The 27,772-nt window shown below is 34.6% G+C and overlaps 1 protein-coding gene across 3 annotated transcripts in view; it reads left to right on the top strand.

Annotated features, from left to right (window-relative positions):
- The window catches only part of eps15 (epidermal growth factor receptor pathway substrate 15), a 40,300-nt gene that overhangs the window by 11,794 nt on the left and 734 nt on the right, over positions 1-27,772 (top strand). For 2 of the 3 annotated variants that reach the window (XM_068223119.2, XM_002663099.8), the window contains 15 exons: positions 623-776; positions 1,657-1,742; positions 8,766-8,838; positions 15,303-15,464; positions 17,637-17,834; positions 18,669-19,052; positions 19,156-19,233; positions 20,099-20,213; positions 21,560-21,604; positions 21,689-22,005; positions 22,126-22,207; positions 22,617-22,687; positions 22,797-22,926; positions 23,861-24,045; positions 27,395-27,772. The exon at positions 27,395-27,772 is cut by the window's right edge and continues 734 nt beyond it. In XM_068223119.2, the coding sequence (XP_068079220.2) occupies positions 623-776; positions 1,657-1,742; positions 8,766-8,838; positions 15,303-15,464; positions 17,637-17,834; positions 18,669-19,052; positions 19,156-19,233; positions 20,099-20,213; positions 21,560-21,604; positions 21,689-22,005; positions 22,126-22,207; positions 22,617-22,687; positions 22,797-22,926; positions 23,861-24,045; positions 27,395-27,535 (2,221 nt within the window). In that variant the 3' untranslated portion in view covers positions 27,536-27,772. The remainder of the gene's footprint in view (positions 1-622; positions 777-1,656; positions 1,743-8,765; positions 8,839-15,302; positions 15,465-17,636; positions 17,835-18,668; positions 19,053-19,155; positions 19,234-20,098; positions 20,214-21,559; positions 21,605-21,688; positions 22,006-22,125; positions 22,208-22,616; positions 22,688-22,796; positions 22,927-23,860; positions 24,046-27,394) is intronic. The other variant, XM_005166923.6, reaches the window with a different exon arrangement.

Genomic DNA, 27,772 nt, shown 5'->3' with positions numbered 1-27,772 from the left:
CAGGCACACGACGCGCCATGTCTCCTGCCCGTTCATCACATATGCAGCTGCAAACGTCTCCCGAGCCCAAACTTCTCTTCAAGAAGTTGGTGTCAATCGCATTCAGAGACCAGTTGATCAAATACATAGTTACTTATTCGTTTGGATAGCAGGGCACGGAGAGCCTCAGAGATAGAATAAGACGAAGACAAAGAGCTAGCAAGAAGAGATATGGGACGTAGAGGGAAAAAGTGCAACCGCCTTCGCCGAGAGCCAAAGATAGAAAAATGATGAAGGGCAGAGTGTTTCTGAATAACTACTGAGAGATTTCTGCTGCTGTCTGCTGTCACTGCCTTTCTACCCCTCCCTTTCTTCATGTGTTCAATACTTTTTTTTAATGTCATTTCATTTTATTACACAACTTCATTTGTAAACTAGTTAGATTTGTTTTCTTTGCATATACAGATTTTTGTTTTATTATCAACATAAACCACTTGCTTTTAACCGATTGGGGCAAGTTAATTAGAATTTTGGTGTACACTATCCTTTCATATCCTTTCATAACTCTCAAACTATATGTAACAGTGTATCTTGTTGTAGTGTTTCTGTGTGTGATCTTAAAGTTTTCTGCATGTTTCTATAGGGAACTGTGTGATATAGGAGATGTCGGAAAGCTGACCCGAGATCAGTTTGCACTGGCTCTATATCTTATCAATCAGAAGCTGTCAAAGGGAATTGAGCCACCTCAGACACTCTCTCCAGAAATGATTCCTCCTCCTGATAGACTGGCACGACAGGTACAGTGAATCCCTGTATCTAACGGGAATAAGTAATATATTTTAAAAAAATGTAGGTATTTATGTTATGTTTATTTTAGTTTATGTTCAATTAAATTTAGTAGTTAAGATTATTTTTTTGTTTTAGTTTGGTTGATTCAGCTGTCTAATTAAACCTTATTGTAAATGGTGACTGATTTTTGTTTCAGCTAACGAAAGGTTTTAGAATGTTTTAACAAAAATGATGTTTCTGTGATGAACACTAATAATATTGTCATCTTTTATTATTATCTTTTAATTTAAGATCTATGTAAATGGTATAATTTTCTGTTATTAATCCTTAATTTCATCCTAAATGAATCCTTTAATTTCATCAGCAAGACAGAAAAAATCCCTTACTACATGGGAATAAGTAAAAACTAAAAACATTCAAGCACATATATTAAAAATATTTTCAATTTATGGCAAAGCTGAGAGAAGCTGATAGGGCAATTTCAAAAACCTTCTGAAGAGGCAAAGCTTAAATTTGCACATGGTCCTTCAGATATCATGCTGATATGCTTATTTTGATGCACAAGAAAGATCATTAAGAATCTTGAAAGTAATTCTGCTGCTTAAAACTTCATCAGAACCATAGCTTGAAAGAACACTATTTATTTATATTTTAAAATCAACATAACTAACCTTTTAATGCCACTTTTGAATAATGTAATGTTTGCCTGCTAAATGAAAGTGGTGATCTTTTGTCTAGAATTACAACACTAAACTAAATTCCTCTGTCATCATTGTTTTAACCTTGATCTGATCTAATATAATAGTTTTTAAAGATGGTTAGTACAGTTTTCTTTTAATAAGCTTTCTAATATTTTTTAATGCTCACACTATTCTTTCTTCTGAACAGAACAATGCTGTCACACTGCAGGCTGCAGATTTCTCCGCAATAAAAGAGTTGGACTCACTTACTAATGAAATCATGGACCTGCAGAAGTAAGTTACTGAATGTAAAATGTCTTCTCAACCTATGGGTTTATTTATAGATGAACAAAGTGCATTTTGTGACATTTTTAGCATTTTCGATTCTCTATTTTGTTTTTAGCATTAGGCCATCTGTTTCAGTTTAGTATTGGTTTGGAGTTTCCCAACAATTCCCTCACACAGGTGCACAGGAGCTTCTGAAACTACAGACACAGAAGTGTGGGTCTGACTGTAATCATAGTGTGTGACAGTACATCAGTCTGTCTTCAGGTCATGATAGATGTTCTTGAACTGAGAAATGGCTTCTTTAATGAGTATCTCATTACTTAATGTGCCTCGCTCTGTCATCGTTAAGGTCATATCAAGTGAAATTATTGGCCACGGTGTTTGGAAAAATAAAGTCGCTTGTGTTAAATGGATAAAGTGATTGATCAAAGAAAATAAAGACATTAAAGAAGTTATGGTTTGCTCACCCTCATTGTTTTGTAGCACACTGAAGGTGAGAAATCATACTATTATAAAAATCTATTTGTGGCACAGTGGCTCAGTGGTTGGCTAGCATTGTCTCCTTACAGCAAGAAGGTCGATGGTTCGAGTTCCAGCTGGGTCAGTTTGCATTTCTCTGTGGAGTTCTTCCCGTGTTGGCATTTGTTTCCCCCCACAGCCATGTGCTATAGGTGAATTAGATTAACTATATTGGCTGTAGTATGAGTGTGCGTGTGTGTGTTAATGTGAGCGTATATGGGTGTTTCCCACTACTGGGTTGCTGCTGGAACGGCATCTGCTGTGTAAAACATATGCTGGAATAGTTGGCAGTTCACTCCACTGTGGCCACTCCTAATAAATAAGGGGACTAAGCCAAAGAAAAATAAATAAATAAATAATAATAATAATTCGTTTCATTTATATAGCTCTTTTTCTGGGCACTCAAAGCGCTTTACACATAGGGGGGAATCTTCTCATCCACCACCAGTGTGCAGCATCCACCTGGATGATGCGGCGGCAGCCATTTTGCGCCAGACCGCACACCACACACCAGCTGATTGATGAAGAGGCGACAGAGTGATGAAGCCAATTATGATATGGGGAGGGTTAGGAGGCCGAGATGGACAGAGGCCAGTAGGCAGATTTGGCCAGGATGCCGGGGTTAAACCCATACTCTTTTTGGAAGGACGTCCTGGGATTTTTAATGACCACAGAGAGTCCCTGTCACTATACTGGGGCATTAGGACTCACATGGACCGCAGCTTGGACGCCCCCTTGCTGGCCTCACTAACACCACTTAAGGCAGCAACCTAGCTTCCCCATGTGGTGTCCCCCATCCGGGTACTGACTGGGCGCAGCCCTGCTTAGCTTCAGTGGGCTTCCCTGTGAGAGTTGCAGAGAGCTAGCTGCCGGCAAAAGGAATATAAAAAATGAATATAAATAAATAAATGAATGAGTAAATGTCTATTTTTATAATGTAGTACTTTTAAAAATGGAATTTCAGTGCTCTCAAATGAAAAACATACAAATCACTAATATGCTATTCATATATTATTTATGTTGTGTGCTGCTCAGCGCTGCGACATGGCGCGCACATGACAGTTGGAAGTATCACAACAGACACGCACATTCAAACGTTACATTTTAAAGGAAACTGTTCTGATGGGGCTGTGGCGCAGCAGAAATATGAACCATGTTCTGAGTCATAGCTGGGCACCGCAGACTGTGGCGCTGGTGTGCATACCCTGATAGAAGTCTATGTTTAGAATTCTAAAATGTGTGGCGCATCCAGTGTGTGAACCTATTTAAATTAGTATTTATTTATATTGTGCATTTTTTTATATTTTAGCTTAGGTTTTTTATGTTCTTTTTGTCATGTTTATTTTTGTTTTAATTTTTATTAATTTTAATATTTAAGCAATTTAATACTTACTATTCAGGGCTCGAAATTAACTTTTTTATTTGGTAGCACCGGTGCTCCCAACTTCAAAAATTTAGGAGCACCAGAAAAAATTTAGGAGCACCCACCAAAAATGATTGAGCACCGCTGCAAATTGTATTTTAAGGGACTTATTGTATTTTAAAACAACATTAATTAGGACTAACAAAAACCAGAAACAACTATCTAATGCTGAGATGACATTGATATTTGTGTGCAATAATTCCAAAATGTGTATGTATTATAATTCTAGAATATTAATGATGATGAAAATGACAATAATAGTAACAATGAATTACATTTCTCATCATCATGCTGCCTTGAATGTGCTTGAATGCAAGTTATCTGCTATAAAAAGTCTGTTACTTTATGAAAAATAAATGTATAGTTTGCATCAAACAAAAATGAAGCATTGCAGTAAGAAATATTTATTTTGTACTGCTAAACAGCATATATATGCATGTCAGTTTAATAAATAATATTTCTGCTGCAAAACAAACAAAAGATTATAATAAAATATTAAATTCAAGGCTGAAAGCTGCAAAACAGTCATCAGTAGCCTAACTAAATTAAAAAAATAATATACACCTCAAGAAAGAATAGGCAAAAGAAAGTAAGTAAAGTCTCACTTCTATCACTCTTTAAAAGTTTTGGTTTCAGTTTGTGTCAATTTAAATGTTCCGTCTGAGCTGATTTTCATTTTTCTGTGTTTGTGGAAAAGCAGGCGAGTCAGCCGACCCAATTTATGAGCAGGTTGACCATCGGCGCAATACCGCTGTTTGTTATGAGACGCAGTTTCAGTGTAAACTTAGTAAAGGCGAGCTTCTTTGGCGATGATACAGTATTAGATTTGACTTTTAGCGGACATTTGCGCTGAACACGCAGTGAATGCGACGCATGATGATTCGGGCACCTTCTCCAAGAAGCGCGTACTCGATTGATCTCAGCTGGCGGATCAATATTCACCACGTGACGTGTCATGATCGCTCTCATCTGCGCCTCAACTTTAGGTGGGGTTTGCACTTTGCAAACCTGCGTGCTTTAAGTTTTCACTCTTTAGCCGTTTGCATTTCCCGTGGACATAAAAGCTCCCTCCCTGTCATCTAACAGTGAAAAGCCTTGGGTGATTGACAGCTAATATGAACCAATATAGCGGCAGGGAAGAGCGATTCAGCACGTTTAAAAAAAAAAAAAAATCAAAACAGGTCGCACTAATGCGCCCAAATTTACTATGAGGTCGCATCGATTAATTTTCGGGCGCATATGCGACCAAAATGGTCGCAATTTCGAGCTATTTGCTTGCTATTTATTTTTAACACTTAAGCAAAATTGAATACTTAAATAAAACTCAACGTACTATGCCAAGCAGACATTTCTGTTTTTAATTCAGTTTTTTTTTTGTAATCATATTTTGTAAATATATTTTGCTTCAGCCAATGGAAACCATTTGTTTTAGATCACAATGACAACTCTTGTTGCTTCAACTAAAGCCAAGCAACTAGATTGTGTTGAAAATAAAGTTGTATTTCACAGATAAATACATTGAATTAATAGATTTATTGTAAAACTCTCACTCAAAAAAATGATTGTTCATAGATAATGCACTGAGTTGCAGTCTATACCTTACATGATCTTGATTATATTGCTCAAGAAAGCTACTTTGCTACATCAAGTTTCCTGTAAGCATTAAAGTCTCCAGAGAAGCGAATGCTGCTGCTTTTGATGGGAGTCGCTAGTCCACAGAGGAGAGGTGGAGCTCTCATTTACACAAACACAGAAGATGCCCCCACCGCTGCTTTTTTCCTTCATCTCTGAAATACAGAGTTTGAGTAAAAGCAGTCACCTGTCAGCACACTCACTCTCAGTGCCAGATGCACCATCAGTTTTAGCACTTCTCACTTCCTCCTTCTGGGAAATAGTGCAAGAGAAAAAGTAGGCGAGAAGTATTGAGTCCGCTTGCAATGGAGAAAGCAGAAGGTGATGAGCAGAAAGGATAGGAGACAGCAAGAGTCTATAAGATGGGCTACTGTTTGCCTCTAAAATGATTCGTGCGGTTCGGGATTGCCTTAAATCTCCACGGCAACGGGCGACCTCAGGTGACAGGTAGGAATAGGCCACACCCTTTTTCCAATAAGAGAGCAGCAATAATAGGCTGTTTGTGTTCTGTTGTTGTTTTTGGTTGATCCGGGTTGCTCAAGAGTTTGTTTCTAGATGGATTTAGTTATGTTGGCAAGACTTTTTGTTCTGTATTATTTATATGCTCTCCTTTATTCTATTTTCTTGTGTTTCTTGTGGGAGGTTGACTCACGGTGTGTGTGTTTGACTCTTGGTCAGATGCATGTGAGTTTCTCTGTTGCTGGGAAGACTGCAGCATGAACTCACCGTGTCAGAATCTGGGAGGAAACGTTGAGTCAGAGCTTAATACAGTTCATCTAAGATGCTCTTATGACTTTTATTAAACATTATTGTACATTTTTGTTCTATTCTTTTCTTTTTCTGATCTTTCAGTTGCACTCTTGATAGCTTGCAAACCTTGCAAAGAGAGTTTCCACGTAATGAATATTTTCAGCACCATAACCTATTTTATAAGGCTGTGCGATATTGAAAAATCTGACATTCCGATATTTTTTGCTGCAGTATATTTTGCGATATGAATATGATTTGAACAGCTCTATTTGAAAAGATTATATTCATTTTGATCAACAGGGGTGATCAAGCCTTTTTCTATACAGCGCATCTGCATAAATTTTAATTAATTACCAGCATATAAAAATACGACAAAGCAAAAATAAAAGTTAAGTACAGTGCATCTGGAAAGTATTGATAGCGCTTCACTTTTTCCACATTTTTTATGTTACAGCCTTATTCCAAAATGGATTAAATTCATTTATGTCCTCAATTCTACACACAATACCCCATAGTAACAATGTGAAAAAAGATTTTTTATAATTGTTGCAAAATTGTATTCGTGAAAAATCACATGTACATCAGTATTCACAGCCTTTGACATGAAGTTCTAAATTAAGCTCAGTTACATTCTGTTTCCACTGATCATTCTTGATATGTTTCAGCAGCTTAATTTGAGTTCACCTGTGGTAAAGTCAGTTGATTAGACATGATTTAAAAAGGCACATACCTGTCTATATAAGGTCCCAGGGTTGACGGTGCATGTCAAAACACAAACCACGCATGAAGACAAAGGAATTGTTTGTAGATTTCTGAAACAGGATTGTCACAAGGCACAAGGCTGGGGAAGGTTACAGAAGAATTTCTACTAGTTTAAAAGTTCCAATGAGCACAGTGGCCTCCATTATCCGTAAGTGGAAGATGTTTGGAACCACCAGGACTCTTCCTAGAGCTGGCCGACCATCTAAGTTAAGTGATCGGGGGTAGAAGAGCTGTATCAAAACCCAATGGTCACTCTGTCTGAGCTCAAGAATTCTTCTGAGAAGAGAGGAGAACCTTTCAGAAGGACAACCATCTGTGCAGCAATCCACCAATCAAGCCTGTATGGTAGAGTGGCCAGACGGAATCCACTCCCCACCTGGAATTTGCCAAAAGGCATCTGAAGGACTCTCTGAGTCTAAAATTGAACACTTTGGAGTGAATGCCAGGCATTACATTTGGAGAAAACCAGGCACTGCTCAATACCAGGCTAATGCCATCCCTAGTGAAGCATGGTGGTGGCAGCATCATACTGTGGGGATGTTTTTCAGCAGCAGGAACTGGAAGACTAGTCAGGATAGAGGGAAAGATGAATGCAGCAATGTACAGAGACATCCTGAATGAAAACCTGCTTCAGAGTGCTCTTGACCTCAGACTGGGGCGACGGTTCATCTTCCAGCAGGACAATGACTCAAAGCACACCGCCAAAGTATCAATGGAGTGGCTACACAACAACTCGATGAATGTCCTTAAGTTGCCCAGACTTAAATCCTATTGAACATCTCTGGAGAGATCTGAAAATGGCTGTACTCCGTCGCTTCCCCTCCAACCGGATAGAGCTTGATAGGTACTGCAATAAGGAATAGGCAAAAATTCCCAAAGACAGCTGTGCCAAGCTTGTGGCATCGTATTCAAAAGACTTGAGGCTGTAATTGCTGCCAAAGGTGCATCAACAAAGTATTGAGCAAAGGCTGTGAATACTTATGTACATGTGATCTTTCAGCTTTTTTAGTTTTGATAAATTTGCAACAGTTTAAAAAAATCTTTTTTCATAAAGTCATTATGGGGTATTGTGTGTAGAATCTTGAGGAAATAAATGCATTCAATCCCTTTTGGAATAGGCTGTAACATAAAAAAATGTGTAAAAAACGAAGCGCTATGAATACTTTCCGGATGCACTGTATGCTTGATAAGTTGGCGGTTCATTCCGCTGTGGCGACCCCTAGATTAATAAATGGACTAAGCTGAATAAAAAAATGAATGAATGATTGAATATTCTCGTGCTATATTTGTGATATCTCAAAACGACAAATCTGGTATTCACCTTGTGTTATTTATATTAGTCATTGTATTTTTTTTATTTAAAATAGTATTTGTTTTATGTGCATTTTAATATTTAAGCTCTTATATTTTCAGTTTTTCTTTTGTTCTATTATATTTTTTTATTTTAATTGTAATAATTAAAAACTTAAACAAATTGTCAAAGCAAATCTTTCATCTTTCTCTTTTTTAATGTAATTTAGATTTTACTGAGATTGTCAAAAAAGTTATTATTTTTATTTTTACTTTTTATTAAACAACTTTTCTTCTTTTTGTCTTTAAGAATATGATTTTCCCCCCAATTTTTTTATATTTAAAAGAATGCTATGCATTTTGTTCAAATGGTTTCTCTTTATGTAATTAAAATTGAAATGGCTTTTTGACAATCAAGCAAAACCTCCCTTTCTCTTTCTCCCACTGTCTCTCTCTCCTGACGTTCAGAAAAGCATCTGCTCATGTGCAGCTATGACACATCCAGTCTTCTATCTCACACGCACACTCACAGCAGCAGCAGACTCAGAAATGGTGCTGGAGGGAGAAGCTGTTCCTCCTGCTCCCGGCGGCTGGCTGTCTGTACCCGCCGTCGCCACTGTGATTAAATACTCATGTCTGTGCTGGTCTTTCAGGGAGAAGAGCGTGGTGGAGCAGGACATCAAAGACAGGGAGGAAACTATTCGACAAAGGACCAGCGAAGTCCAGGTAAGAACCCATTCATATTTTAATGCAAATAAACGTATTTTGATTTAGCTGTTGATGGAATGTGTATTTATATATGTGTGTGTAAATATGCCTACAGAGGTCTTTTTATTTTGTTTATCAATGTTTAACAGCAGCTTGCTTTCTTACATTAATTTGTTTTAAATCATTTTTAGTTTATTTAGTTGGCTTATCGCCCGAATAGCTTTAAAAAAAAAATAAAGAGATGGATTGTTTAAATGTAAATGGCTGCGTTTTTATTTGATATTTTATTTTATTGTTAAATATTTAGCAGCTAGCTGCCTTAATTGTTTATATAATTTTATCATTTTATATTATTTAATTACAGTGTAATCATAATAATATTTGTTTAATTGTGTTTAAATGGATAAATATTTCATTTTACCAGTAGTTTTCTTTATGATCATTGTTTAAAAGCAGTCGGCCTCTTTTGCCTGTAATTACAGTATTGACCCTTTCATGCAGCATAGATTTTACTGTTCTGCATTTTACTGACTGCTTATTGGCCCAATAAAGAGCCGTAAAAAGGCCAACAGAAGCCTGCTGTTTTGTCCTCTTGCTCATCTGTCTGTCTTCTCTGGCTGTCGTGCATTTTTTTTCTCTCCTCGTTGGTCTGTCAGGAGTTGATAGGAGTTCAAGGTCTATGTACTGTATGCACACTGGCTCCTGACTCATAAATTTGTTGTTTTTCATTTCCGTTGAGATCCAAGCTCCCCCTCCCTCTATTTCGCACACACTCTTGCGCTGTGTGATAATTCAATTTCCTGTGTATCTAGCTGAAAATAAGCCGTTTCGTAGGCTGGAAGGTGTTTTTGGCTCCTGAATTAGATTTTTTATTCAAATGCGTTCAGATTAGTTAATAATGTGGTCAGTCAGTAAGGGAATGAAATGTACATGAGTTTATTTATTTTGTTTTGAGACATGCCATTCATTTAAGGAATGACTTAAGTCGGCTTTATTTTATTTTGAGCCATGTAATTGATTAAGACAATGAAATTTTTATTCTGTACGTCAGCAGTATTATATTCTGAGACAGATCGTTTGTTAAAAGAATAATGCATTAATCTTAATTTTGTTTTTTTAGACATGTTAATCATTAAGAAAATGAATTTTATTTTATTTTGAGACTTTGTTTAAAGAATGACATGCATCAGCAGCATTTTGTTTTATTTTGAGGCATGTCATTCATTAAGACAATGACAGTTTAAATTTATTTTTATTTCATTTCGAGACATGTCATTTGTTAAGAATACCATTTTAATTTTTTTAATACATGTCATTAAGACAATGAATTTTATTTTTATTTTGAGATGTTATTCATGACATGCATCAGCAGTATTTTCTTTTAGTGTGAGACATGTCATTCAAAATAAATAAAGTATTTAATTTTATTTGACTTTATTTTGAGACCTGTCATTTATTAAGGCAATAATATTAAGACAATGACTCTTATTTTGTTACATTTTTATGACACATGACATACGTCAGTAATGTTATATTGAGGCATGTCATTCATTACAACAAAAACGCTTTCTATTTTGTTTTGTGAAATGTCATTAACACAATGAATTTTTTTGGTCTTGAGACGTCATTCATTTAAAGAAGGACATGCATCAGCAGTAATTTGTTTTATTTTGAGACATATCATTCATTAAGCCAATGATTTATTTTATTTTATTTTGATACTCGTCATTAGTTCAGTTCAATTCATCTTTATTTCTATAACACTTTTACAGTGTAGATTGTATCAAAGCAGCTTAACATAGAAGTTCTAGTACATTGAAACTGCCTCAGTTTATTTTCAGAGTTGACATTCGTTAAGACAGTAGCGCTTTTATTTTATTTTGAGACATGTAATTCATTAAGACAAGGAAACTTAATTTATTATTATTTCATTTCGAGACATGTCATTCTTTAGGAATAGCATTTTTATTATAAGACATGTCATTAAGAGTGAATTTTATTTTATTTTAAGACGTCATTCATTTAAAGAATGATTAGTTTTGATTTAAGACATCTCATTCATTAAGACTTTTATTTATTTATTTTATTTTGAGACCTGTCATTCATTAATACGTCAGCAGTATTATATTGAGACATGTCATACATTCAACAAAGACGCTTAATTTATTTTAATTTTATTTTGAGAAATGTTATTTGTTAAGGCAGGGGTGTCCAAAGTCAGCCTTGGCCGGCCAGTGTCCTGCTGACTTTATCTCCAACTTTCTTCAACACACCTGCCTGGAAGTTTCTAGTATACCTAATAAGAGCTTGATTAGCTTATTCAGGTGTGTATGATTAGGGTTGGAGCTAAACTCTCCAGGACACTGGCCCTCCAGGACCGAGTGTGAACACCCCTGTGTTAAGGCAATGAATTTTATTCTTATTTTGAGATGTTATACATTGAAAGAATGACCTGCATCAGCTGTATTTTTTTTATTTGAGACATGTCAATTATTAAGACAATATTTTATTTTATTTTTCATTTTTATTTTTTTATTATTTATTTATTTATTATTATTATTTTTTTTTTGGAGACCTGTCATTCATTAGGACAATGACACACATACGCACTAATGTTAAAATACATTGACAGATGGATACCTAATGAGCCGGAAAAACAATGGCATGTGTGTGTGTGTAAGCTTACAGGAAGGGAAAACAGTCAGATATATGTGTGTATGGATATTAGATGGCATATTGACAGCACAGCTGGTCTCGCTCTCCAGGGTTCTCCTTTCCTGTCATCAAACAAGGCCACTTATCCTGCTGATTTGCTGTTTTTTTTCCACATCTGAAAATGTGCCTGTGACACCTGTGATCTCTTGCATGTGCAAAAAGCCTATTTAAAATGGATCTCGCTCTTGAATTTCTTTAGTCTTTTTGAAGTTCAATTGATGTGCATTTTAAGTTTCAAATGTTGTGTCAAAAGTAGTCCTGATTAATGATCTCACCTATGCAACAGTGCAAAATAAAGAAAATTAAAAATCTATATTTTAAGCTGTTACAGGCAAAGGGCCTCTTACTAATTTTAAATGCGATCAATATTTGTTTAGACTCCTAATAGATTAGCCTTGAAACATGCAGGGCTTGTAGGGAGCTCGTAACGTTAAATAATTCAATAAGAGTGTGCCGAGTTTTAGCTGGTGCCGCTGCTGTGTTTAAAGCCGGGATGATGAATAGATTCTATTTCGGGGTCTGTCGGCTTCCAGCGCCGCTTCTGATTGGAGAAGGAGACGCTTGTGCTTTAGACTTGTGAATTTTTCCGTCTTCACCCTGAGCAGTTACTCAGTTCTGCTGCTGAAGACCTGGTATTTTTAGCCACACTCAGTCAGAGTCTCACACTGCTGTAATGGTACCTTCAGGTGAGAAGGAAATTACATCTTTTGGATTTCCATTGTTTTTTCTAGAAAATGCATTACTGAAGCTACTCCGTTCAACAGTTTATTGACCATATGATCTGTTAGAAACAGAAAACACACCATTTGTTGATATATTTTGTATGTATAGTTGTTAAATTATGTATATTATTTATATACATTCTGATATATAAAATAATATAAACAAAAACACATTTTTTATATCCAATTGCCAGTGTTTTAATAATCAGATTCCTCAAGAAATGTGTAATTTTCCCTTTGAAAATTCAGCTTCATCACTAGAATAAAGTAACAATACTATAATATAATATAATAATATATTGATAACATAATTGATACATAATTGATATTGATAACATACTATAATATAATACTATAAAATAATACTGTTGTTTGTTTGCAAATTTATGTGTGGACCCTGTTCACCAAACAGTGATGCGTTTGACTTTGCATTATTTTATCTTTGCATCAGCTTACTGCTTATGCGAGGTGTTTTGAATGCAGCATAAATGGGCGGGATGGTAAATTTGACGTTGTTTTTCTTTTGGCTGCTGTTTCCCTGTCTCAATCAAATTGTTTATTATTTGATCAAAAAGGATACAAAAAATGTTGTGAAACTCTCCTATTCGCTAGGCTTTAAGTTTGCCCAACTGTGGCAACTTCTGTTTCAGGTATAATCCATAAATGTAAAAAATGTCTATCAGTTTCTATTCAGTTTTTTTCTATTAACTGATATTTAAATAACTACTGTTATAGCCACAACAAAAGCCAAGTATTGAACTTATTAGCTCTTGTAAATTAAAAATTTAAATGGGTTATGTAATTTTTAATAAGAGAAGTAAGGTGGTATATTTTCTTGTCTTACCGCCACAAAAAAACTGTTTAAATGTAAAAATTTTATATTAATTTTATTCTATATTTCTTTCTTTCTTTTGTTCTTTCTTTTTTTCAACTTAATAGTAACTGAAAGCTCTTAAAATGCATAAATGTATTAGAATTTTTCAGTTGTATGTAATCATTTGAACAGAGGGAGAGGATGGATGGATAGATAAATGAATAGACGGATAGATGAATAAACAGACGGACATATAGATAGATAGATAGATAGATAGATAGATAGATAGATAGATAGATAGATAGATAGATAGATAGATAGATAGATAGATAGATAGATAGATAGATAGATAGATAGATAGATAGATAGATAGATAGATAGATAGATAGATAGATAGATAGATAGATAGATAGATGGATGGATGGATGGATGGATGGATAGACGGACGGACGGACGGACGGACGGACAGACAGACAGATAGATAGATAGATTTTTTTTATGAATTCGTTTTTTTCTTTTTGTTCTTTTATTGTTGTTCAAACCATTCCGAATGAACCAGTTGCAAACAACAAAGAAATTGTTTTGTTGCCAAACTATTCAGACGTCGCCTTCGATAAAGTGGGCGATTCTTGGCCAGAATAAGCTGCAGTGTGGTCTTAGACTCCATATCCCTGTTACAGATGGCATCTTCAGGCTTCACAGTCCTCCTACATGTCTACACTTTCCCTACGCATTCCGTCATGTGCTGCCGGGAAATATTCAGCTCTGAGTTCCGCATTTTAGTAGTTTCGGCACAAGGTCGCACTGAGGCTGTGAACACAAATCATAAAACACATAAATGCAGTGTACTGTGGTCTCATTAATGTCACAAACAAAAAATGAAATCAGTCACTGGATAAGGTCATAGCTGATGCTCAATACTCTGAAGCCTACATGAGGTTGAACATTACACTTTCCATTAAGAAGGAAGTGTACCTGCACTATTTTTTTTTAAATAATTTAATTATTTTGTATTTTTAATTGTATTTTATTTAATTTATTTTATGATTTTATTTTAAATACTTTATTTTTAATTATTTTATTTTTAAGTAATTTTATTTTAATAATATATTTATTATTTTGAAAAAAAATCTTTTTAAATGTATTTTATTTTAAATACTTTATTTTTTTATTATTTCATTTTTAATTTATTTTTTTATTTAAATATATTTTATTTTAAATACCTTATTTTTTCCTAATTTATTTCGTTTAATCATTTTAATTTTTAATTACATTTTTTCTTAAATGTATTTTATTTTAAATACTTTGTTTTAATTTTTTTATTTCATTTAAATTTTTTTGAATTTTTAAATGTGTTTTATTTTAAACACTTTATTCTTAATTATTTTAATTTATTTTTAACTATTTAATTTCATTTTTAAAGGTATTTGTTATTTTTAAATGTATTTTATTTAAAATAATTTATTTAATATTTTTTGTTGTAAATTTCTTTATGTATTATTTAAATACTTTATTTTTATTAATTTTATTTTTTTATTATTTCATTTCATTTTAAATTTATTTTTAATTGATGTTTTATTTTAAATTTTTAAATTTTTATTTTTTTAAATATTTTTTACATCTATTTTATTTAAATTATTTTATTTTAATTACTTTATTTTTAATTGTTTTATTTTATATATTTTTATTATTTTGTTTTTAAATGTTAGGTCTGTGTTCTTTCAGTTTGAGCAAGGATTAGAATTAATTTGTTCATTGCGTAAATTTATTTTTCACTTCTGTGTTTAACATCTTGGTAAGTTCTTCCATCTGAATTGGTTTCTTCTGTTAAATGCAATAAAAGATTTTTTGAAGAATTGGTGCTACCAATTGCCTTTTTTTCTACTGTAGAAGTCAATCAGTACCAGCATTCCTCAAAATATTTTTTTTTGTGAAACTCATGAAGGTTTAAAATCCCACGAGTTTTGTTTAACTATTCCTTTAAGCTGTTGTGCATATAATTCCTTTCTGTCTCTATTCTGTTTTGTTTACTTGGCCTTTTGGTGTGTCTTTTGTAATAGGTTTAAACACTTTTACCATCTCAATATCTTTCCTCCTAGTGCGTTTTATATTCACTTTAGGAGCAGCATTATCTCTCTGCAGTGTTGTCAGTGTGATGAACTCCTGTTTATTATTAGATCAATGAAGATATGTTGATTGTCCTCTAAGAACGAAGCATCTCTTTCCCTCAGGACCTGCAGGAGGAGGTTCAGAAGGGCTCAGATGAGCTGGGCCGCCTGCAGGCCGAGCGGCAGGAAGTGCAGGAGAAGCTAGAGAGGCTGGATGAGCAGAAACGCTCGCTAGAGGAGCAGCTCACGCTTATTCAACAGCAATGCAGCCAGGAGAGCCAACTGGTAAGAGAGAGACAACAATATCAAGCCTGTGTATGAAAGATACTGACCTGAAAATTTAGAAAGCACTTAGCCAAAGACCAGGGTTCATATGGTCATGGGAAACCTGGAAAAGTTGTGGAATTTTGACATGACATGTTTTGGAAAAGTGATGAAAATTAGTTTAATGAATATCTGTATGCTTGAATATTGGTTAGTTGTCTTTACTTTTCTGTCCCTGGCCAAAAACATGTTCTCACTTTATTAGTGTTGTGTAAGCATTATCTAAATAAGTATTACATTGATATAAAAATAAATGTAAACTAATGCCATTTACCACATATACTTAGACTTTACATGAAACATTAGGTCCTGGTCTTAAGTGTCCTGGAAAAGTCCTGGAATTTTAGTCGTAAAAATGTGTTTCAACCCTAAAAGCCAAAAAGGACTTCTTGTAAATTAGTTGTTGCTGTAATATTTTGTGTTAATATTAAACTGTTTATTACATTAAATTGTATATTGTAATTTATGTAATAATTAATTCAAACTAATTTGCTGATTGTTTCACAACAAATTGGACAAAATTATTTAGAGCAAACTTTATATATGGAACCTGTTTACAAGGCGGTGATGCTTTTACTCGTCATCAGCATCTTTATTCCTTCAAAGATTTTAATACGTTAATTTTTTTAAATGTATTTTTAATAAAATGCATTTACATTTATAAAGCTATAATTTGTATTATATAATCCGTGGATCAGATTACCACTTATGCTGGGTGTTTGTAATGCAGCGTCAATGGGCAGGACAGTAAATTAAACATAGTGTTTTTTTCCTGATTGCCATTACCAATCTCACACAATTTTTCTTTTTTATTGTTGGGAAAATTGTTAAAACACCATTGTGGATTTTTATGATTATTATTATTATTATTATTATTATTTAATCAAATAGAAATACAAAAAATTGTGGTACTTTCCCATTCATTGTGCTCTAAGTTTGCCCAGCTGTGACAATTTTCGCTTCTGAGATACCCGGAAATATAAAAAAGGGTTTCTAAATAACTAATAGTTTTAAATAACTACTATTTTAAGTAGTTATTTATATAACTACTATATTAAGATGTATAAGCAATAATGCCTATCCGAGTAGCTGGTAAGCTGGGGTCACTTGGAGTTCCAAATATACCTATTAAGAAACAGGGCAATAATGTCTCCCCTAGGGCCTCATTGATGGATTTAAAAATCAATGTCCAATAATTTTTTAAAGAAGGGCAAGACCAAAGCATAAGTGTCAAATCAGCTGGAGAAAACAAACATCTATCACAAGACGCATCTAATCCAGGTTACATTCCTGCCAACCGTGCCTTGCTTAAATGTAACACTTTAACACTTTATAAGCCCGAACCTAACAGAGGATGATGATGCATGAACATTTCTGAGTGCCTCCTCCAAAAAAAGTCTCTGATAATTTTAAGTTCGTCTTTCCATCTAGATTTAATTTTATCCACATTATATTCTTTCAGAGATATGAGTTTAGCGTATAATGTGGAGATCAATCCTTTATTAAAAAAATTAAGAGTAAGATTATAGAGTTATTAAAACTATTAAAACCGGTTTTCATCTTCACTGGCAAAAATATGACATAAAATCATAATAACAAATGTTTTTGTGTTACTTTACTTAATTTAACAAGTTAATCAGGTCTCAACTAAATTTGTTTAGCATACAAAACGTAATTAATGTAATGTCATTAGTCAATCTGACCAATTTAAGTTGAGATGACTAGAAAAGTAAGGGCATTCGCCACATAAAGCATATGCCAGAGTAATTGGTGGTTCATTCCGTAGTGGCAACACCTAATAAATTAAGGGCTAAGCTGAAGGAGAGTGACTAGAAATGTTCAATTGATTCAACTAAAGATTTAAGTGTATGTAGGCATTGCAATGCGCACTTTTGCATGCTGTTTTGAATGCGTTTTAGACTTTCTGATCCTAATCTCCCATGCAGTTTTGCATTACATTTTCATATGTAAATTTGTATACCAAAGGAAAAAAAAGAGTACTATTTCACTTTTGTTTCACAATTTTCACTCGAATGGATAAAAATGAGCACTCAATGTAGTTCACTGAGTATACTGATCTCAGATCTGCTTTCTGCTTTTTCCCCACTTGTCTGTGTTTGTGTGCGTGTTCAGATCCAGTCGTTGCAGGTGCAGCACTCTGAGCAGGAGCAGAGAATCAGTGACTATGAGGAGGAGTTGACCAGAGCCAGAGAAGAGCTGCTCCATCTGCAGGAGGAGACGCGTCAGCTGGGAGAGAAGGTTCAGTCTGCTCGAGCTCAACTCTGCCCTCTAGAGGATGCCGTCAAAGAATCCCACACGCAGATTGTTCAGGTTTGTCAGCTTTTGATCCGTTTCTTAGTTTTCGGTATTTGTTAACAGTAGCGGTTCTAGTTTAAATGGCACCCTGGGCGAACCTCCAGTTTTTAACTGGAAAACAATTTAGACACAACTGGAGTGATATACCAAGATAACTTAACGGTAAACTCTTTTAAAGGTAACTCTTTTGCATTTTTGTTGTCATTTTTTTTATTTGTGTTACATTTCTTGACACTGATTTAATTTATATATATATATATATATATATATATATATACATATATACATTTATTTATTTTACCCTCAGTTTAATGTGTATTTATTTTGTATATTATTATTATTATTAAAGATCTATTAAATAATAAAATTATGGATTATCATAGGAGGAAGAAAGTAGAAAACATTATTATTACACCATGGTCTTTGTTTTCAGTTTTCTATACTACTACTACTACTACTACTACTAATAATAATAATAATAATAATAATAGTGGTACCTGTTGTTATTTTTGTTATTAATATTATTATTGTTGTTGTTAATAATAATAATAATAATATAACACGATTATTAGAGAAACCCAAAAAAGAAATTCCAGTCCATGATGAAAATGTTTACTATTATTATAGTCAGACCTTGATGTCAGTCTAAAAATTTCTCTAATAATATTAATAATAATTGTGTTGTTGTTATTGTTATTATAAAAAAAACATGCCATCCTCCTATTTCTGCTTTTTAATTATTTGCAACTGGGTTTGGTCTGATTTTTATTCCCATTCCTAAAAGCACACACTACTTGTCTCGCTTTAATGTCTGTTTCACATAATATATTGCTTTTTGTTCCCTCATAGGAACAGGAGCGTTTGTCTGAGCTTAAAATGGAGGAGAGAGAGGTGACTGCACGGCTTACTTGGAAAATCCTGGAGGAGCCGGTACTAGTCAACGGAGCGGCGCCCTCCATTGAGCATCCAGAGCCATTGCAGTGGCCTCAACCTACAGCACAGCCACCAGAGACAACCAAAGAAGACAAAGTGCAGGATGAAGAGGAGCAGTCATCCACAGATGAGCCACAAGAGCTTAAGGTCACAGAGGAGGAGCCTGGGTCTGAGGCCGAGGAGCCGTCCAGCAGCCCAGAGCAACAGGAGAGCAAACCTGAACTCTACAGCTATGATCTTTACAACAGTGCCTTCTCCACCATCAGCTCCACCTCTGTCAACTGGCCTCAGGGGAACACGGTCAGAAACCGCTTCCTGTTATTGCATAATTAGTATGTCACTTGCGCATTACTTAACAAATAGGTTCTCATACATCGGTCTGTTTATGCCTCTCTTGTTATAGGAAAACACAACACAAGAGGCAGAGGTGGATGAGGAGAGGGAAAACACAGAAGAGCGTCCTGCCACCAGCACACCAAAGGTTGAATAATTACACAGGATCAGATATGTTGATTAGAATTGTTTATATTTTTATTGCAATTATTACTAGTATTTTAAATACATATAAATATAAATGTGTGTATATTTATTTATTTATTAGTTGTGCATTCATGTTTCATTATATACATACATTGGCACCAGTATTGGGTTTTATTCCTAATTACATGATTAAAATTTTATTAATTAATTTTCTAATTATTTTGTCTCAAAACTAATTTAAATACTCATTAAGTAGTTGAATTACTTGACTCGATGTTACATACAATTCCTATAAAATTCCTTACATAGGCATTAGAAATTGAACTCGAATTTGAATTTGTTTTATTTAAGTCAAACAATGTCTTTTTGCTTTATTGTCTTTTTTTTACTATTTATTTTTTGTGCAATTGTCAATGTGACCTTCTTTAGTTAAAAAAAGATCTAATTATTAAACAAAAAATACAGAACTGTTGTATTTACGTACAGTTATTAAGGAAAGTAATTGTAATGAAATTATCTAAAAATGAAAAGTAATTCAATTCAATTCATCTTTATCTCTATAGCGCTTTTACTATGTGGATTGTGTCAAAGCAGCTTCACATAGAAGATTATAGTAAATTAAAACAGTGTCAGTTCAGTTTTCAGTGTAGAAGTGCAGTTTAATTCAGTTCAGTGTTGTCTAATATTCACTGCTTAGTTCAAACACTGAAGAGCAAATCCATAATATCTTACTTTATTTTATTTTAGCAGATATGTATCACCAACTCTGATGGGTGTATTATTTTTAGATGATGTGATGGCCATATTGTCAGTAAATGTGTAGGTGGGAGTTTATAAACGTATGCTAATGGATTTTTGTCTTGTAGGCAGAGACTGTGGAGCCAGAGAAGAGAGAAACTGCTCAGCCAGACACAGAGCCACCCAGCAACCCACCTAGCGGCCCTGGCCTTGACTTCTTCCAGTCTGACCCTTTCACTGACAGTAAGATCTGCACTCCAAGTAGAAACATCAACAAAAACACAATCAGACGGTTCTGTATGGATGCATGATTTAGGGAAAAGTATTTTAAAATCTCAAATAAAAAAAAATTATATTTTAACATGCTGTTCTTGTTTGCAAGGCTGCAAACATTTGCTAAAAATGTTTGTATAAAATGTTCAATATGACTAATAATAAATTATGTATTAATAAAGGAAAACTTAACTTTTTTTAGTAAGTGGGCTCATTTTACAAGTCCCCTAGAGTTAAACAGTTGGGTTTTACCCATTTTTTCTATTCAGCCGATCTCCTGGAGCCTCATGTATAAAGACTTGCGTTGAAATCATTCTAAAACATTGCGTATGCACAAAGCTGTAAATGTGCGTACGATATTCTCTTTGTACATCCGAATTAGCGTAAAACTGAGCACATGTACACGAGCGCAAAACCCCTCCCTGCCTCCTCCCCCTAATAAATTTGGTAATGACTACTTTGGCAAAACCAAACAAAAAAGCAATGGCAAAAGCAAGCAAAAAGAGAAAGTTTGAACGGAATGTGAATTGGAGGTGCTGCTTTTGGAGGTAGACTGGAGAAAAACTGAGTAATTTGCAAGTTTGTCCTTCAGAATTAATAACAAAAGAAAAAAATAAAGCGGGAGAGTTTAGCTGATGCGGTTAACGCAGTGGGGTCTGAACACTGCACTGTGAGTGAATTAAAAAAGTAATGTTCTGATGTAAAGGTGTAAAATGTTGTAGTGTCTAAGTGCAAATAGCACACCTCATTGGAATGAGCTAGTTGAGTAATTCCCACCCATCACCGTTTGATTGACGGAGACAACATAACTAAAGAGAGCGGCAAACAGCAGCGTGAGTGGCACAGCTTGTAAAACGCATGGCAACATGTTTTGACACATTCGATCATGAACTCGGTTCGAATCCAGCGTCTGATGAATTCATTCTTTATTTTTCCCCCACTTCCTATCAGATTTTCCCTACACTTTATCACAATATTATTTTATTTTGTACAAATTAAAATCTTTAGAAAAATAGATTATCTAGATCAGGGGTGTCCAAACTCAGTCCTAGAGGGCGGGTGTCCTGGATAGTTTAGCTTCAACTTCCTTCAACACATCTCTCTGTAAGTTTCTAGTAAACCTTGAAAGAGCTTGATTAGCTGGTTCAGGTGTGTTTAATTGGGGTTGGAACTAAAATATGCAGGACACCGGCCCTCCAGGACAGAGTTTGGATATACCTGGTCTAGATTGTCATAATAAATGTACTGTGAGTTATTTTTTAATAATAGTAACAGTTAATTGACTTAGTAAATATATTTAAAACTATTTTTTGCAGGTGATCCATTCACTGAAGATCCTTTTGCAAAAGTTGACATTTCAGGTGCATATTTATGTATTTATTCATGTTAGAAGTGTTTGTAAAATATCTATTTGCAGATTTTACAACTGTTGTTTTGCTATCCAGATCCTTTCGGCGGGGATCCTTTTAAAGGCACAGACCCATTTGCAGCAGACAACTTTTTCAAGCAGTCTTCTGGCAGCTTCCCTTCAAGAGATCCTTTCAGCTCCTCTGACCCATTCAATACCACAGGCCCAAAAGAGCCTGATCTATTCACATCCAAGACCACCAATGCAGTCACTCCAGACCCATTTGCTTCTAGTAGTGGTAACCTCCAGGACACTGATCCATTTGGATCCAAAATGGACGCACTGGCAGACTCTGATCCGTTCAGTTCGTCTGGCACAGGACCCGACCCGTTTGGAGGCTCAGATGTGGTTGCGGTGAGTGCATTAATGCTTTATGCAGTATATAAAATGTGTTCTGTTTTGCAATCATCATAGATTGTGCCTCAACTGATTAGATGTAGGATCTGTAAGATTGTTTTTTTCTCTTTCTTTCAGAGAGATGGACCAGCATCAGCCAATGATCCTTTTGCTCCTGGAGGAACTACAGTTGTCGCCAACTCAGACCCAGATAAAACAGGTATTAGAGCTAGATTTACTATACTGATTTTGTTCACTTGATAATCCACTATTGATACTTATACCCCAGGATTCATATTTAAACAAATATAAATTAAAATAAAAATCTGTCATAAAAGCAATTTTATGACATTGAAATGTACATTACAATTTGCAACATGATCCAGTTTTTATATTAGATATATGTAAAAATATTAGCAGATGAATGTGATTGGCTGGACATTTGCTAATTTTAACTTTAAAGAACTGTAGTAATAACTCAACTGGTTGTGTTCTTTAAGCATATATTTAAAGCATTTATTATTTATTCATGTAAAAAAGACTGATGTTTTCGAATGTTTTCAGCTGCCTACGTGTGGTCAGTTCAGTTCATCAGCTATAAAAAACTGGCGTAACTTACTTTGTTTCAGACCCTTTTGCTGCAGTATTTGGCAATGAGACTTTTGGCGGAGGTTTTGCAGACTTCAGCAGCTTAGCAAAGGTAAGGATCTTGAACGTAAAACAGAAGTCCAGTATTTCAGCTGAGTTGCCAACCATATGATTTAAATGGACCCGACTGCAGCCACTGAACTTTTTATTTTGCCTTTCAGTCTAATGGCAATGATCCATTTGACTCCAGTACAAACAAGAATTTATTCAAGGAGGACACCCAGTCAGATGTACCGCCAGCATTACCACCCAAAACAGGAACCCCAACCAGACCTCCACCTCCACCCCCAGGTAAAATGGATTTTATCTATTGATGCACTGACCTTTATTTCATGGCTGATTCGGGTTGACCATTTCTTTCTTTTTTATCTTTTTTTTCTTTTGCAAACAAATTTTCTGATGCAAATTATTACATTATTCATTTTTATTACATTTTTTTTCCTCCAAATCCTCATTTTATTCCTTATATATAATATATATATATATTAGTTTTTTTGTAAATATATTTGTTTACTTTCAATTTATTGCATTGCAAGTAAAATTATACTATTTTACTTTAGCTTTGTGAAATGATTTTACTTAAAAACATAAATGTATAAGGAACAGTAGAAATGCATAATAACAGTAAATTCATTCTGCCTGTTGGTGGAATAGGTATTGCCCATAGTACATTAAAAATAGATGTTTACTATAGCCTTTTTAGAGGTATTTACAAATGAAAATAATAAACATCCTTATCATTGTTTTCAACATATCAAGCCTCAAATAATCACCTAAATATGAGTTGTGATAGAAACCGTCCAAACACGTCATATTAGTACAGCATTTAATTAAATGTTAAAAACATCACACAGTCATTTAAGTATTGCAGTATCAAGTATTGCAAAGAAAATATTTGTTCAGTTTGTTAATGTTAATGTGCTTGGCTTGTAACATTAAAATCATTGCAGTGCCGATTTTATGCAAGTCATAACAGAGACTGGCTTATTTAAAGCGCAAATCAGCAGGTTGTCGATCAAAAGTTTCTAAAAAAAACTAAAAACAAATACAAAAAAAACCCAATTCCTTCATTTGATTTTTTGCCAGTTGATTGGTGCATGTCTAATCTGAACAAACCAGATTCCAGATTGACTTAATTGCTCAGTTCAGAAAATAATGGACCACAAGGCTCCATAACGTCACCTGTATTTGAGTGCTGTGTTGTCTCTATGTGTATGTGTTAAAGGTAAGCGGTCCAACATCCACCGATCGGAGTCGTCCGAGTCATTTCACCGCCGCGGTCTGTTCAAGGCCCAGGGATCAGCAGAGTTCTCCTCCCTTCCCGCTAAAGACTCGGTACCAGACCCCTTCGCCCCTTCCTCACCCCACCAAGCCCCGTGCGACCCCAACCGATTCGCCAGCTTTGACAAAGTGAGCTCCTCCCCCTCTCCCTCTCCTGACCCCCAGTAGTGACCCTGACATTTCACCTGCGCAATGCAGCAGCCTTGACCTCTCGACCCCTCATAGCCCGTTTGTTTTCCCGGAAGGCTCCTCGTCCAATATTTTGACGACTCTTGCTTTATGTGAAAGCCACAAAACTGTCACTGTTCCTGTTTTTTATTTTATTTTTTGTAAATACATATGAGCTTGTAATGAAAATATTTATCCAATAGCGAAACTGAATCAAGGCTAACGCTTCTACTAAAACAAAACCCCAGTGTTATTTAAACCTACTATTGTTATGACTTCGCAGTATTCCTAACATCACGCATATAAGTTCTCACTGGCTGTGGAAGGAGAGGTGGGGCTGCTTGCTATTGGCTGTTTTCAATTCATCCCCCTGTGCTCTTTTGTCATGTTCTCCACCATTGGTTGAGGCTTGCACGTTTATTGCCCTGTCGTACTTTTATTCACTGATTTGCCTTGCCTTGCACTGCACGAACTAATCACTGTGTCCACTTGTTCTGTTGGGCTGCTACTTCCCACACATTGGTTCTTGGTTCCATCTGCATCCCATCATTCATGCACCACCTTTTTTTATTTTTAGAAGACATACAGTATGTTTTGTTTTTATATATGCCAAATTCAATAATCAGCTAAGCTTATAACAGCACTTGTTGGCTCCTTTCTGTATTATTATTATTATTTTTTAAATTAAAACTTATCCATGTGAGCTCTCTTTATACGTTGATGCATCCAATAAATTAAGCCTTATGAAGGCGCAACTCTTTGCTAATGAAGAGACTTCAAGAGAGAGATGACTTCTTTTTGTTTTCATGATTTGTGTTGAAGTGCTTTCCAGCTAACTGTAGTGATTACTCTCTCGATCCATTGTTGTCTACACCTTTACTTCTGTGTGAAATACCTGCATGTTCATGATGGGCCGTATGAGCAATCCAGGCCTAGACATATGAGTGCATCAGACGAATAAAACATCAGACTAAAACATCAGCAATGAAATGAGTAATCATTAAGCATATTTCTTAAATTGGTGTTAAATTACTTTTTATTTTACGTCAAGTCTCATGTGTCTGCAGGCTTATGAGCTGATGTTAGCTGTGAAGCTCTATGGATTGCATCATGGCACACATCTTGTATCTCTCATCCTTCTGTGTCAGTAGCTGTAGCACATTAGTAATTTTTCCTTTTATGTTTCTAAATGTAACAGTTCTTGCATGTTGATCTTTGTGGGATTTTTTGTATGTCATCATTATACTTGAGACAGGTTTTTTTGAACGCTCAGTTCTACAGTAGATAATTCTCTTTTAAGTTATATTTTTTCGGTAGTCTACAGAACAAACCACCGGTATACAGTAACTTGCCTAATTACACTAACCTGCCTATTAAAACTAATTAAGCCTTTAAATGTCACTTTAAGCTGTATAGAAGTGTCTTGAAAAATATCTAGTAAAGTATTATTTACTGTCATCATGACAAAGATAAAATAAATCAGTTATTAGGGTTGTTATTACTTCAATTTCAACTGGATTTTATATACATATACAGTTGAAGTTAGAATTATTAGCCCCCCTGTTTATTTTTCCCCCAATTTCTGTTTAACGGAGGGAAGATTTTTTTCAACACAGTTCTATCATAATAGTTTTAATAATTCATTTCTAATAACTGATTTATTTTATCTTTGCCCTGATGACAGTAAATAATATTTGACTAGATACTCTTCAAGAAATTTCTATACAACTCAAAGTGACATTTAAAAGCTTAACTAGGTTAATTAGGTTTACTAGGCAGCTTAGGGTAATTAGGCAAGTTATTATATGATGATGATTTGTTCTGTAGACTATCGAAACAAAATATATCTTAAAGGCGCTAATAATTTTTACCTTAAAAATGGTTTTCAAAATATTTAAATATGCTTTTATTCTAGCCAAAATAAAACAAATAAGACTTTCTCAAGAAGAAAAAATATTATCAGACATACCGTGAAAATTTCTATCCTCTGTTAAACATCATTTGGGAAATATTTTCAAAAGAAAAAAAAAGTCAAAGGGGGGCTAATAATTCTGACTTTAACTGTATATACATACACACACATGTATGTATGTATGTATATATGGTTATATATTCCCTTTAAAATGCACTTTAAGATGAATACAAGCATAAAATAGCTAGAAAAATACTAAGTTATGCCATCAAAGCAAAGACAAAAGTTAGTTATTAAAAGTTAGTTATTAAATGGTTTTGTATTTAAAAGGTTAGAAAAATCATTCCAGTATAAATTACTTGGTAGAGTTTTTTATTATAATAAAATATAATATTTTTAATAACTAATAATTCAACTGTCTTCAACTGTATATAACAAAAAAAGAAATAAAAAGAAAACCATATTTTGGTTAAAATATAGTTACATATTATTTAAAAATAGATTTAGGTATAGTTTTAATGATAAAACAAAAAAAGTACAAAATTCCTCCTTTGAATTAGGGTTGCACGATATTGGAAAACTGATATTGTGATATTTTGTTTTTCTACAATTAATATTGCGACACGAGTACAGTTTCACAAGATAGTTTGAATAGCTTTATTTGATGGTTTTCTGGAGAGTCAAACATATTCAGGTACAGAAATTGAATAATCACAATGCAAAAAAATGTTTTTCTTACTTTGCTTTGTCTCGTTTCTAGTCCAAATATCTAAAACATTTAGATCAAGTAAAAATATTGTTTTGCTTTCACCTTTAGAAGAAATAAGTCAAAATTAAGAGTTTTTCCTCTTTCATTATCTGCCAATGGGGTAAATTAATCTTATTTTTGCTTTAAAATGTAGATATTTGGACTAGAAACAGGACAAAAATTCTAAGTAAGATTTTTTTATATAATTCATAGAAATACAGTTATCAAATAAAATTCTGTAGCTCTTTTTCAAATGTAATTCAGACTCAACATTGCAGATCTTGCAGTGTGTAAATTGCGAATGTGCACTCTGCGATATCGATGCTGAAACAAAATATTGTTCAGCTCTAATTTGAATATATTAACATTTTTTTATTTAAGTGACTACATTTGTGTGAGTGAACTGTAAATTTAAACACCAGAATTCTCATTTGTATTGTTAATGAAACCGAACGCTATGCATAATTGTAGCATCTCACTCTCACCACACTGTATATTTGAATGTATTACATTATACATGGATGTGTCTAGTATTTGCATGACCCCTCTTCAGTAATAACTGTTACTTCAGACAGGTGTTAATTTGCCAGGCTGTCTGATGGGGTTATGGTGTGTGTGTATGTGTCTGTGTGTTTGTGTGTGTGGAGCAGTATCCCACCGAGGAGGACATGATAGAGTGGGCCAAGCGGGAGAGTGAGAGAGAAGAGCGGGAGCGCGTGGCCCGTCTCACCCAGCAGGAGCAGGAGGATCTGGAGCTGGCCATCGCCCTGAGTAAATCTGAGCTCTCCTGACCCAAGCGGGACACCACTCCCAAGACCTGAGCCACGTCAACACGGAGGAAAGAGCTGGAACAACCACCAATAGCACAGTCCTTATACTTTCATCTCCAGCTACGTGAATAATCATCCCTCCGAGTTCTTCAGTTTTCCGGATATGGGCTGGATGAAAGTATGAAGGTCAAGTCGAGACGGAGAAAAAAGGTAACAGACTCACTTTAGCCTATGGCTTGAATACGTTGGTGTGACTCC

This window comes from Danio rerio, chromosome 8 (genome assembly GCF_049306965.1).
Source record: "Danio rerio strain Tuebingen ecotype United States chromosome 8, GRCz12tu, whole genome shotgun sequence".
In the NCBI taxonomy this organism is placed as follows: domain Eukaryota; kingdom Metazoa; phylum Chordata; class Actinopteri; order Cypriniformes; family Danionidae; genus Danio; species Danio rerio.
Note: the sequence above shows the minus strand (reverse complement) of the source record. Positions and strands in the feature narration are given on the sequence as shown.